Here is a 14,512-nt window from a genome sequence, read left to right on the forward strand (position 1 = left end):
GACATCCTCCCACAACTCATCTGGTCTTCGCTCATTAGTGTTCAAGGCCTCAAACCTGTTCCTGAGATGATTCTGAAATTCAGGTGGTATGAAATCAAAATAATATTTTGGCTCCTGTGGGTTTGGTTTAATTTTCCTCAGCTTCAGCTTGAACTTGCATATGAGTAATTGGTGGTCTGTTCCACAATCACATTACTAGTATGGTTAATTATTGCTTTGAGCAGAGAAGGGGTTTTTTGGGGGGTCATTTTTATTAAACAGAAGGTTACCCATTGGGATGACTGACAATGGTCGTCTTTACAATAGATTTACAACTAACAAGTCTAGGCCCTTTTCTGACTGTCTTTTTAAATTGATTCCTCAAACCACGCCAAAAAAAAAATGTTCAAAATGTGCATGTTAAAGTGAACTTCTAATGATCAGGTACATTTTTTAGAAACAAAACCAAAATCACAGTGAAAATTAAAATAGCATGATTTCTAGCCATCTTATTATGAGAAACAAAAATGACTGACATTATAAATTATAATGATATGGCTGTTTTTTTAATTAGTAAAATAAAAACAAAACTAATCAGAAATTCAGGGGGTGGGAAGTGTACTTCATTTAATTTTGCTGCACAATTAGTTACATATTATTTTGTTACAGTGAAAATATATGTAAAATTATACCACAATAGTCCCATACTTGTTTGTATGGACTTAAAACATGCTGGCAGAGAAATAATAGACCCCGTCTTTGAATGGATTGGACCTAATGAAAAGAAATTGACAGGTAAAGTGCTTTCTTTTTAACATCTAAATTTTTCTTAAGGTTTTAACGCTTTAAAACTCTCCGACCTACTGGAAAGTTGTTATTAGGTGCTGTTGCACTGACAATGGCTCATATCAACCCTGTGAACAACAGACTGAAACCTTCTTCTTATCTTGCTCCATTCTCACAGTCTCCACCATGCCCAGGCTTGTTGGATTGTCCTTCCTGTCCTCCCGGTTGTACTCCCTCCAAGATAGATTTGTCTGTTCTTTTGTTCTTTTCACAGGCATGAACGAACTGAATGTACTATGACTTAGCCAGGTGCTCCTTTAACCTTTCAACTGAAATCTTTGCTTTTTAGCCCTTTTAAAAGAGGTTCTTGACAACAGATTTGCTCAATTTGGAAGGAACAAATTGAAAACTAACTACAGTTTCATTTGTCTCATGTTTAGACAAATCATCATGACAAAAACAGATGCACAAATTTGTACCATCTTCCCAGAGCTGTATTAGTTTAAAGCTTTGATTAAAACCTTGGGGAGCTCTGGTGGTGTGGTAGGTAATAATTTACACTTCCAGCCCAAAGGCTGGTCATATCTACCACCCACTCTGTGAGTAAGATGGCCTGTCTTCTCTTACACAATTTACAGCCTCTGAAAACTATGAGTTAGTTCAACAGTAACTAAGTGAGTTTTTCCTTGTAGGACCAGTGGTAGAAGATGAAGCATCTAGTATGTAATTTTTTTCATTATATTAGAAAAGTATCTTTAAATAGAAACATGATTTCTTTTTTCCTTGTCTACTGTTGAGTCAGATCCAGCTTCTTGGCACAAGGCCACCAGAGATTCCCTGATTTCTTATGTAGTCTTTTTCCCTAAATTACTGGTGTAAATCATCAGTCGTATATGACAAGAAATGAATTAAAGAAAATGAATATATATTTTAAAAGTGTACTTATCTTTTCTTAAAAATGTATACTTACCTAACATGGCTTTCCATGTAGTAATATGTCAGAATTTATTGAATTCTTGATGTTAAAATCATCCATTGACCTTTATTCTTTTATAATCCTTTGTTTAGTAAATAATGTTTGATTTGTTGTATACTGAATAATCAAATAGTTTATTCTGTTTAGGAAACAGTCAAATAAATATGACTAACACAGGGAATCTAGAGGTGAAAAATTTTACACCGTCTTCATCTGGACTTTACACATGTAATTTGTCCTTTAAGTCTATCGGAGAAGAAATTCACGAAGAAAAGACGGTAACAAAAAAATATGAATTTTTACTCTTTGGTAAGAATATATACATGTTTTAGTTGGCATATTAGTTTATGTCAAAATGTATTATTTCCTCTTTTAGTGAAAATGAATATTATAAGAAGTCCTTATGACTTCTGGAGAGTTTTTGGTACACATGACTGGACAAACTTTTAAATTGATATTGTTGTTTGTTGTTGTTGTAATGTGCCATCAAGTCACCTGTGACTCATAATAACCATAAGGACAGTAGTCCTGAAACCTGCTCTATCCATTACTATTTCTCACACACCTACCTTTATTACCCCAGTCACTGAATCAGTCCATCTCATCGAGGGTCCTCCTCGCTTTCTCTGTCCCTTCACCCTTCCAAGCATGATATCCCTCTCCAAGGACTGGTCCCTGCTTGCAACATGCCCAGAGTATGTCAGATGAAGCATCAGAATCCTTGCCTCCAAGGACCAGCCTGGTTTCACCCTCTCTAGGACGAAAGTCTTTGTTCTCCTGGCAGTCCATGGTATATTCAACACTCTTCTCCAACACCACAGCTCAAAGGCATCAATTCTTTCTATCATCCCTAGTAATTGCCCAGCTCTCTGATATATAGCAAGCAGTGGCGAAGACTGTGTGACCTGGATCAGGTGCACCTTAGCCTCCAGACTGATGTTGTTGCTCTTCAGTACTCTGGAGCCTTTTGCCAATATTAAGTTTAAAAAGAACCCAGACCTGTTGCTGTTAATTCAGTTTGGTGGCCCTGTTGGACAGAATTGAACTGCCCCTAGGGTTTCCAAAGTTATAGTATTGAATGGAGCATGCTTCCACATATTTTTTCCTGTGAAGCAGCTCGCAGATTTTTTTCAGCAGCTAAATGCTTGAACACTTCATCACTATGCTTCTTGACATAAAGATAATATGTCCTAAATAGCCTTTTTCAGTCTTCTGCTTTCTCTTTTTTTAAAAAAAAATGTAAATTGTTATTTAAGTGAAAGTTTACAGAGCAGATTGGATTTTTATTCAACCCATTCATACACGTATTTTTTTTCCTTATAAAGCTATTAAATTTTTTCTCCCCTTTGCTCTGCCTTCCCTCTCTCTCAGTTCACTTTTTAAAAAATATTCATTCATTGTTGCATACATTTTTTTAAAAAAAAAACACCTTTATTACAACACCCACATTGGAACGTCAGCCTTCCACTTACTCCCTGTGATTCTCAGTTTCATTAATCCTTCTTTCTGACACATTCTTGCTTTCTGAACTTCACTCCTGGGAAAATGTTGCCCTTTTGATTTTGTGTGGTTGATTGCTGTAAGGAATGAGTACCTTCCTGGTGTTATTGTTCACCTTCTAGAGCTGTCTATTGTTGCGGTGAAAGTTGAACCACAGGTTGAGTAGTTCTCCATTCTAATGTCTAGATGTGCAAATATGATCTACCTTATCACATTTTGCCAGGTAATTAAAAAATAATGTTTAATAAAACCAGGAACATAATCTGTGGAGCCCATTCTGACTCTTGGACAGAACAGAATTGTCCCATAGGTTTTCAAGATTGTCATCTTTATGGAAGAAAACAGACGGCTACATCTTTTTCCATTGGGCCAACTGGAAAATTTGATCTGACAGTCTTACAGTTAGAAATTGAGTGCTAAGCCACCGTGCCACCAGTGTTTACTCTTGTCATTGTTAGGTGCAGTCGAGTAGTGACCCTGTGAACCACACACCTGCACCCTGTCCTATCCTGTGTCCTCCTCTTCCTCTCTGTAACACTGGAGTCCATTATTGCAGTCATTGTGTCAATCTGTCTCATTGAGTATCTTCCTCTGTTTTGCTGACCCTCCACCTCTTCAAGCATGATGTCCCTTTCCAAGGAGTAACCTCTCCAATACCCAGAGTATGTGAGACAAAGCTTCGGCATCCTTGCCTCTAAAGAGCACTCTGGCTGCACTTTTCCTAAGACATAGCTATTAGGGTTTTTTTGGCAGCCCCTGGGATATTCAGTACTCTTCTCCAGCAACCACCAGTCAAAGGCATTAATTATTTTTCTATCGTCCTTATTCACTGTCCAGCTCTCAGATGCATAGCAAGCGATTGAAAAAGACCATGGTCTGAATCGGGCGCACCTAGGTTGTCAAACTGACACCATTGCTCCTCAGTAATTTGGAGAAGTCCCTGACATGTTGATGTCTTAAATTCCATCCCTGTCAGTGTGATCTTGCTTAGAAATAAGAAGTTTCAAGATGCTATCAGTGAAGTTAGTATGAGGGCATATCTGGGTAGTTGTTATTGTTAGGTGCTATAAAATACAACTTGTAGTGACCTTATGAACAACAGATCTGAACCCTGTCCTGTCCTGTGGTATCCTCACAATCTCTGACACAGCGCATTGCTCTGTCAATCCACCTGGTTGAGGGTCTTCCTTTTCTTCACTATCCCTCCACCTTCCCAAGCATAATGTCCCTCTTCAAGGAATAGCCTCTCTTGGCAACATGCCTAAAATGTGGGTAGGATCAATCCTGATCCAGGAAGAGTGATGTCTTCATAAAAAATGGGCAAGAGAGAAATGCACAGAGGAAAGGTGATCAAGTGATGATAGAGGCAGAGTTTGTGGGAGGCAGAAGGCTAAACCAAGTGAAAATACAAATGCTGATATAATAAACTACCACCAATTGTACATATAAAAGTTCAGAATAGAAATTGGATCTACTGAATTAAAAAAATGACAGCAAATAATATCACACAGGGACTAAATTATACAGTTCCAAAGAAATAATGTAAGTACTTAAATATATTACACAAGAGCTTTGGTGGCTTAGTGGTAAGGAATTTCTCTGCCAACCCAAAGGCTCACAATTTGGATCTACCAGCAGCTCCTTGGGAGAAAGATGGGCAATCAACTCTTGTGAAAGTGTCCTGTTTCAGTCTATAAAAGTAAATTATAGGCCCCAATCACTGAGCCGCCGCCGAGGACTCAGCTGCCTCCCCCTCAAGCCCCCTCGCTTCCCGACGCTCTGTCCCCCCTGCCCGCCTTCTCCCGCCACCGCCTTCCGCAGGCCGTTTCCACCGAGGAAAAGGAATCGTATCGTATGTCCACTATCCAGAACCTCCACTCTTTCGACCCCTTTGCTGTTGCAAGTAAGGGTGATGACCTGCTTCCTGCTGGGACTGAGGATTATATCCATATAAGAATTCAACAGAGAAACGGCAGGAAGACCCTTACAACTGTCCAAGGGGTTGCTGATGATTACGATAAAAAGAAACTCACTAGTTTAGAAGTTTGCCTGCAATGGTACTGTAATTGAGCATCGAGAATATGGAGAAGTAATACAGCTACAGGGTGACCAGCGCAAGAACATATGCCAGTTCCTTGTAGAGACTGGACTGGCTAAGGACGACCAGCTGAAGGTTCATGGGTTTTAAGTGCTTGTGGCTCACTGAAACTTAAGTGAGGATTTCCTTGCAATGAGTAGAAATTTTCCCTTCTGTCCCTTGTCACAAGTTTAAAACGTCACAGCTTGTATAATGTAACCATTTGGGGTCCACTTTTAACTTGGACTAGTGTAACACTTTCATGCAATAAACTGAAAAGAGCCATGCAAAAAAAAAAAAGGAAATTATAATAATTTCTACTGGATTTTTCTTGACAGTGTTGATATTTCAGTAAACTACTACCGCAAAATATTTTTTTAAATTTTTAACTCACCTCATAGCCAACCAACACAGGTTATTTTCCCTCTTGTGCTAAGTAGATAGTATACAGGATCAAAAGTTTTATTGTTATTTATGTTTTTACATACTTTTGTACACAAACTAATAAAACATTTTATTTGTTTTTTTTCTGGCTTGCAAAATGATGAGATTTAATTGTACATATTGTTTGAAAATTGGAGGAAGAAATTATGCTAGGGTTACTTGTTTTTATTATCTTTTCTTTTTAAAGCCTATCGGGAACCTGATTATTCATATGAGATGTCTGCACGTTTTACCACAATGTCCTGTGATGGAATAAATAGCGACCTGTTTCTTAGGGTCCTGACGAAAGTCTTGGATCATTTAATTTCTAATTTGGCATGCCATGTCATAGAACCATCGTATAAATGTCATGTTAAAATTCCAAAAGATGGCCTTATTAATGAGTTATTTATAACCTTTAAAGGTAAAATTTTAATTTTTTTCTTATTTTTCTGAGTATCTTAGTCCTGACCCATGATAGATGACAAAATTTATTTCTTTATTATTGTGAGGTGTTTTTAAGTTGTTAGGTGCCATCCAGTCAACTGTGACCCGCAGAGACCCTGTGAAGAACAGATCTGAACCTTGTCCAATCTGAGCTGTTCTTACAAGCTCAGATATGTGAGGAAACCATAGTCACTGTCAATCCATCTTGTTGAGGGTCTTCCTTTCTCTGACTCTCCAAATTTCCCGGGATGGGGCAGAATGAAGTGCTTTTCCAAAGGCTGGCCACTTCTGACAACATGCTCAGAGTGTTTGAAATGAAGTTTCTTCATCCTTGCTTCGAATTTGCAGCCAGTTGTCCTCCCTCCAAGAAAGACTTGGTTTCTTTGGCAATCCCTGGTAGTCAGTACTCTTCTATAAAGTGATGATTAAAAGCCATCAGTTCTTCGGTCATCCTTATTCATTGTCCAACTTTCAGATGAAGGGAAAGTAATTAAAAAGACCATAGCTTGTATCAAGTACACATAAGTCCTTAAGCTGACATTGTTTCTCTTTAGCACTTTGGAGAGTTCCTTGCAGCAAATTGCCCAGAGCAATACATCTTGTGATTTCTTGACTGCTGATATGTAGCTGTTGATTGTGGATCCAAGTAAAAGGAAATAATGACATCTTCAATCTTTTCTCCACCTATCGTGAGACTTTGATCTTCTGCAGCAAGCACTTCAAGTTTTCATTACTCTCTGCAAGCAAAGTTGCGAAATCTTCAATCCTGATACCACATCTGTTTTCGTATAGTCTACTTTCTCAAAGAATTTGCTCAGCATACAGAGTTGATAGTTACGGATAAAGGATACAACCCTGATGCACATCTTTCCTAATTTGAAACTATGCAATATTTTCTTATTCTGTATTTTGGTCTAGGTATAGTTTTCAAATGAGTACAATTAAGTATTCTGGAATTTACAGTCTTCTCAATGTTAGCTATAATATATTATGGTCCAGTTTAATACTTTTGCATAATCAATAAAACACACATAAACTTGTTTCTTGTATTCTCTACTTTCAGCCAAGATACATCTAACATCAGTAGTGATATCCTTTGTGCCAGTCCTATTCTGAATCCAGCTTGAGTTTCTGGCAGTTCCCTGTTGTACTGTTCTAGCTGCTTTTGCATTATCTTCAACAAGAGTTTGTTTACACATGATATTAAGGATATTGTTGTTTTATAATTTCCACATGGGAACAAATACGTATCTCCGCCAGTTAGTTGGCCTGGTTATTGTTTACCAGATTTCTTGGCATAGACTAGTGAGCAGATCCAGGGCTGTACCTGTTTGTTGAAATTTGTAAACTGGTACCCTATTAATTGTTGTTGTTATAATCGATTCCTGTCGAGCACGATTCCTAGTGACCCTATGAACAAAAGACCTAAAGCCTTTCTATAACTTTCATTGTTTCTCAGAGTTCATCGAGTTTCCAGAGGCATGTTGTTTAGGTAGTGGATGCCACTCCTGCTTCCAACCCTATTGATTACTGGGGCTTTAAATTTTTTGCCAGTGCCTTCAGTGAAGCTTGATTGCATGTTTAATAAATTTCAGACTGCAGAAATTGGTAGAAGTCCTCAATTTCTTGATTTTTGGCTGTAGTCGTTGGTGTGTATATTTGAATAGTGGTAGTAACAGGTCTTTCTTATATTATGAGTTGCAAGCAACCTGACGGCACATAACAACAACAACTTATATTTGTATAGATGGTATCCTAGCACTCATGGCATTGTTCTGTGGGATAAAGCTTGAAATGTTCTTTTTTTCCCCCACTTGTGCCCTTCCCAGGGCAGGTTTATTGATGTCTCTGAAATGTTCTTTTTTACTATGAATATAGCACTATTCTTAAATTTTTCATTCCTGGTATCCTTAAATATTTATTAATATTGTTGGTCTTAGCCTGGTTATGGTTTTAAAAATTAACACACTGATTATTACTTTAAAAATATCTTGTTTTTCTCTTGGAAGTCATCATCATTTTATAAAATAGAAGTTTTAATTATGCAACTACTGTTTCACATAGAATTTGTGGAATTTTAAGAACTTAGTAAAAGAGGGGGGAAAACTATTTCTGTGTATTCTATATTGTTGTAGTTCCTTCCAGTAGCCCCCAGATGGAGTGAAATGATAAGGTATAAATTATTCCAATTGAGCACTTTACATTTTTACTCAAAACCCCATTGCTGTCACATTGGTTCTAACTCATAGTGATCCTTTATTGGGTTCCAAGACTGTCAGTCACAATGGGAGGTGATTGCACATTTTCTTCTTGTGGATTCATTGGTGAATTGGAACCGCCAGAGACACCTGGCCTTTGGTAACAGCACAACTCACGGTGGTCTGAAGTCAGAGAAATTAACTGCATACACACATGCATACTGAAATCAGAGCACAGACTTTATTGAAATGTGTAGAACATTTTTAGAAGCCTTTTATGAACCTCTCATTTCCCCCCCTCCAGTTAATCCTTTTGCACCAGGATGGAAAGCTACATGCAACCAGTCTGTTGACTGTGAAGATTTCACGAATTACCATATCCTCCAGGTAAGAATGTCAATATAAAGTGAAAGAATTTTAGCAAATTATCAATCTGATAACAATGGGTTTATTGCAAAGAACCTTTAGCAAATTATAAAGGATTTTTTAAACTTTTATATATTATTCATTTTATTGAAAACTGTCCTTAAAAGTCTGTTTCTCCACACTGTGAATCTTTTTTTTTTTAGCAACCAGATTTAAATTAGAAAAATTTCGATATATCCACCAGATGCTCTGCTGAAGAAGGAGGAACAATCGCCTCCTGTACCAGTCAGATACAATTTGACGGTACACACATAAAATAAATAAATAAAAATTTTTAAAAAAAAAAGAAAAATTTCGATATAAAGCTTTGTTGGTTTTTGGTTTCAGCTTTTTAAACTTTGTGAGATTCTTGACTGTTCCAAAATGTGTTGTTTTGGAATAATAAATCCAAGGTATTGTTGTTGTTATTGTTGACTGCTGTCAAGTCGAGCATGACTCTTAGCAACCCTATGAATGAACAGAAGGCCTGAAGTCTTTCTATCACTGTCGTCATTTATCAAAGTTCATGGAGTTTTCAGAGGCATGTTGTTTAGGAAGTGGATGCCACTCCTGCCTCCAAGCTGGGATATGTACAGATACTATGAACAGACCACAGATTACAACTGAAATCCATTCCTAAGTGTATCTTTAAATCTAATTTGTAGGTAAGTTGGATCAAGTGCGTATGGTTTTATTTAATCTTTCTTCAATATAAGAAAAGGGGCCCTGGTGACATAGTACACAGTGGCCTGGCTGCTAATCCAAAGGCTGTGCATCTCTGGTGGTTCAAGAAGGGCAGTCTTCCCCCAGTTCCCACAATGTGTTCCTGTTATTATGTGCTATCAAGTAAACTATGACTCATAGTGACCCTGTTAAGAATAGGCCAAAACTTTACCTGTACCGTCCTGACAATTTCCACCAGACTCAAGCCCATTGTTAGTCACTTTGTTAATCCATCTCTTTGAGGGTCTTCCTCTCTTTCTCTGACCATATACCTTTCCCAGCATAATATGTTTTTCCAAAGACTGGACCTTCCTGACAAAATGCTCAAAATAACATTTTGCCATCTTTGCCTCTAAAGGGCAGCCTAGTTGTACTTCCTTCAAGACAGACTTTTTTATTGTTCTGGCAGTTCATAAAATATTCTGTTCTCTTCTCCAACACCACAATCCAAAGACACGGATGATAATTATTCATTATTCATTATTCAACTTTAAGATGTATAGGAGGCAATTGCAAATATCGTGGCTTACATCCTGTGCACCTTAGTCCTTAAACTGACATCCTTGCTCTTTGGCACTTTGGAGAGGGCCTGAACAGCAGATTTTCCCATTGTCTTTTGATTTCTTGACTGCTGCTGCTATGGGTGTTGACTGTGGATGTGAGGAAAATTAAGTTCTTGATGATTTCCAATGGAGGGTTATTATGAGTTGGAACCAAGTCAATGCAGTGAGTTGTTTAGTACAAGAAGACGAGCTTGGTGTTATTAATGCAGAAAGTATCGAGCTGCTAACTGAAGGGTCATTAGTTGGAACACATCAGCTGCTCCGCAAGGAAAAGATGAGCAGTCTCCTCATATTTCCGTTTACAGCCTTGAAAATCAATCTCATAGCAGTGAGTTTAGTGCAAAAAACCTTTGTTGTTGTTGTTAAGTGCCGTCGAGTCGCAGGCGACTCATAGCGACCCTATGAAGGAGAGTCCTCGACGCTTGGGTGCCTCTCATCCTCTCTCCAGGTTCATAGGGTTTCCAGAGGCAAGCTATTATGGAAGTGGATGCCACTCCTCCTTCCACGCTTGTTTAATCGGGGAAAACCTTTAGTTTGCATTTTTTTCAGTGGTTTAAAAGCTTTGTGTACAACAAAGGCAAGTTCAGTCCTTTTCAAGTGAGGGAAAATTTACATAACCTTAAATGGTTAATACAAGTAGTCTTTAAATCAGCTGTTTGTAGTCTAAGCACTTACTGTAATTTACCCAGATTATTTTTATTTTGTAATTAAGGCATGTTATTAGTGTGCCATCCTAACAAGATCTGGTGTGTTAAGCCCATTTTTTCAGTAACTGTGTCAATGCATCTTGTTGAAGGTCTTTCTTTCCTTTGCTGACCTTCCTCCACCCCCTGCTAGGCCACCAGAGCTCCCTTCCAAAATCTGTAGTGGTCAGAGTAGTTGTGTCATTTCCAGAAGCTAAGAACATGGTCTGAAAAATTGCATTACTCTCTTGGTCTAGTGGTGCCTGATCCCATACCACTCGTTATATGGATAGCATCCACTTAATGTTATTAAGCTGAATGATCAAAAGCTAAAATGCTGTGCATAATTAGTTTGAAATGCTAGTTAGATGGTAATCTGAGTTTCTCTTTGCTTGGCTCTTTTTTCCTTGACAATCACATACATTTAGAAATAATGACTTCTCAGTTAACTACACATGGAATAGGCAATTCATCAATAATTCAAGGCAGTGTTTTAAAACAATCTGTTTCTTTTTTTTTCTTAGCCACTGTATATGTAAATTACCAATAATTGATATGGCCAAAGCTAGGCTACTTTTGGTTTTAAATATACAGCTCTTCAGGAAAGTTCTGTAAAACATAGTATGTTTATAGTACATTTCATTTTCACTGATGTAGAAAAAGAAATTTGATTCATGGTTTAATGATTGTACTTCTTTCTGATATTTTTAACTCTTAGGCAAGAGATCGAATAGAAGAATTTTTTCGAAACCTAGGAAATATTTTCCACCAAGGCCCTAATAAAACTGTACCAGCTATGCGTTTTATTGATCACAGTTTGCAAGTAGGACGTATGGATAGCTGTCGTCCAGGATTTGGAAAAAATGAAGCTGTACACAGTAATTGTGCTACCTGTTGTGGTAATTATAAAATAGAAATATCTACTTACTTACTTATTTAAATATAAATATATCTAATTAGTTAGATGATAGAGTCAAAAGAATAGATGCGTACTTAGGATAATATAATTGAATCTTTACAATAATTCTCTTAAAAATCACTTAACTAAAGAGAAATAAAAAGTCAAAGTCCCATTTATAAATTTAATTATCATAATGTGTATTAATTCTTCCTAATGCCCTTACGGGGAGCCTCTGGTGGCATAGTGATAAGCTGTGCTGCAATCCAAAGGCATACGGTTGAATCCACAAGCAGCTCTGGAGGAGATGGATGGGCAGTCTCCTATGTGATTCACAGCCTCTGAAAACCCACTGGAGAGTCAGCTATGAGTCAGTTCTGACTTGATGGCACATCACCACCACCACCACCACCACAATATCCTTACTGTATTTCGAAATATTTCTATAGTGTTTTGAGTTTAGGTCACAATAAAGAAGCAAACTTAGAATGGTCTTACCTAGAAAATACAGAATGAATAAAAGCTCATAAATGGGGTAATCAAGGGAGCGCTGGTGGCCTACTGGCAAGAAGCAGCACTGCAATCCCAGAGATAAACGGTTCGAATCCACCAGATGCTCTGCCGGAGAAGGAGGCGCCATCTCCTCCTGTACCAGTCAGATCTGATTTGACGGTACACAAACACACACACACACACACACACACACACACACACACACACACAATAATAAAAATTTTAAAAAAATAAATGGGGTAATCAGAGGATACTCAATAATGTTGATGTTAAAGAAAAAAGAATGAGGGATTTTACTTTCTCTTGTTTTACCATCATCAGATTCAAGAGTTTGAAACTTAACATGTAATCTCCCACAACTAGAAATAAAAATTAAGTGGTATTAAAGACAAATTTATACTATTGGTATAAAATGCCTATAACTGAAATTGTTATAATCTTTCCCATATTTTTTCTTCTACAGTTGTTTGTAACCCGGGCACTTATAGTCCTGATGCTGATGTTACTTGTCAGACTTGCGTTTCCATCCATGTCTATGGAGCTATATCTTGCCCATAAATTTCAACAAAAAGTCAGCAATATGGAGACTAGAGATGAAAGTTCTATACTTGCTTATGGAGGAGGAGGATAACACAAGCTGATTGAAAGCGTTGTTTTAGAAAATAAAAAATAGTTGACATGGCATTTATAAGAGGACATTTAAGTCAATATCCCTTGTGTAATTAAAGTTTACATGTTTTGTTGCTTAAAAACAGAATCTAATTCTTGTTCTGTACCTAATATTCTATTAAGGTCACAAAGTGTAGCAAAGTATAATAAAAATTTTATGCTCCCTATATATTAATTTGTTTGAAATTATTTTTGCATGATAAAGGCTTATATATTACTTTGATACTTAGAACCAGAGGAAGTTATTTCTTTTGATCCTTTTGCTTTTAGAATTTTTTAAAAAACAATTTTGTAGAATTCTTTTTTAGTAGTTTTATAGATAGAAAATAATTGAGCCAGTAGTACATAGAGAGAGGTGGTGGTAAGGATTTGCACTGTCAACCCAAAGAACATCGTTTGAACCCACCAGCCACTCTGCAGGAGAAAGATGAGCAATCTCCTCTCATGCAGTTTACAGCCTCTGAAACCCACTAGAAGGTCAGCTATGAGTTGGTTCTGGCTTGATGGTACATAACAGCAACAATGACAACCCCATTTGTATACCCTCTTTCCCTACCAGATACACAGTTTTTTCTGTTAATAGCATCTGTATTAGTGTGGTACTTTTGTACTATTAATGAACAAATATAAATGTATTATTATCTGATATACTCCATAGTTTACATTAAAATTTGTTCTTTTTATTATGTCATTTGTTGAGTTTTAACAAATGCATACTAACATGTAGTCACTGTTAACAATTTTTTTTTATCAGGGTAAATATTATCTGTTGTGTGTTTTTTTGGTCATAAATTATCAGTTAATGAAAAAAAGTACAAAATCTCAAATTCATATGTATATATTTGTGTTTTATATGATACCTCAATGCTTAAGTAAAAGAGTTGTATATAACTTTTGAGTTTACACACTTTTTTTAGCATTTTTCATGGGCATTATTAACTTCAAACATTATAATGATGCTAATAGTTATCCTGTAATTAATCCACGGTTGTACTGTGGTATGTTTTTCTCAGAAAACATACATTTTTCATTATTGTTGTTGCAGAACCATGAAAGCATTTTAAAAATGAATAATTCATTCTTTCTGATCCCCCAAAAAAGTCTATTCTGTAATAAAAATGTGAATAGTGTAAGATGACTGAACCTTAAGACCAAAGGAGGAAGGCAGCAACATTTGAAGATAATTTAGAACTTTGTTTTATTTTTCTCTTTTATTATTTTTTTAAAATGGATTTTCCTTTTCTTCTTTTTTAGCATGCAGTGTAGTTTTGTCCTTTACATATATATTTAGGTGAAGAACAGGGAATATTACCAAGTACAATTTATTTTACTTATTATAGCTGATGAGAACAAAGTAGAGGCTTAAAAAAATGGAGAAGTATGAAGGGAAAGGAAAAAAGGGGAGAGGGAGTTAAAGAAATAAGCAGACTTAAAATCAAACCAAAACAAACCCACCACCAAAAAAACCAAACCAAAACCAAATCCCTCAAACTTAATGCTATTGAGTCAGTTCCAGCTGCCAGTGACCTGATTCCTGAAGCTATAAATCACAGCAGGAAGGGATTGCCCATTGTTCTCCCTCAGCTTCTAGTGAATTGGAACTGCTGGACACACGCAGCCTTCTTGGTTAGCAGCACAGCTTGTTATGGACTACATCACCCAAGTTTTCTCA

At 36.9% G+C, this 14,512-nt stretch overlaps 1 protein-coding gene across 1 annotated transcript in view; it reads left to right on the top strand.

Moving 5' to 3' along the window:
* The window catches only part of ZPBP2 (zona pellucida binding protein 2), a 15,576-nt gene extending 2,847 nt beyond the window's left edge, over window positions 1–12,729 (top strand). The window contains exons 3-7 of the mRNA XM_006889396.1: window positions 649–774; window positions 1,889–2,050; window positions 8,691–8,773; window positions 11,479–11,659; window positions 12,635–12,729. Coding sequence (XP_006889458.1) covers window positions 649–774; window positions 1,889–2,050; window positions 8,691–8,773; window positions 11,479–11,659; window positions 12,635–12,729 — 647 coding nt within the window. The remainder of the gene's footprint in view (window positions 1–648; window positions 775–1,888; window positions 2,051–8,690; window positions 8,774–11,478; window positions 11,660–12,634) is intronic.
* Window positions 12,730–14,512: the final 1,783 nt, after the last annotated feature.

This window comes from Elephantulus edwardii, unplaced genomic scaffold (genome assembly GCF_000299155.1).
Source record: "Elephantulus edwardii isolate Elephantulus edwardi_28Jun2011 unplaced genomic scaffold, EleEdw1.0 scaffold00077, whole genome shotgun sequence".
Taxonomy (NCBI): Eukaryota; Metazoa; Chordata; class Mammalia; order Macroscelidea; family Macroscelididae; genus Elephantulus; species Elephantulus edwardii.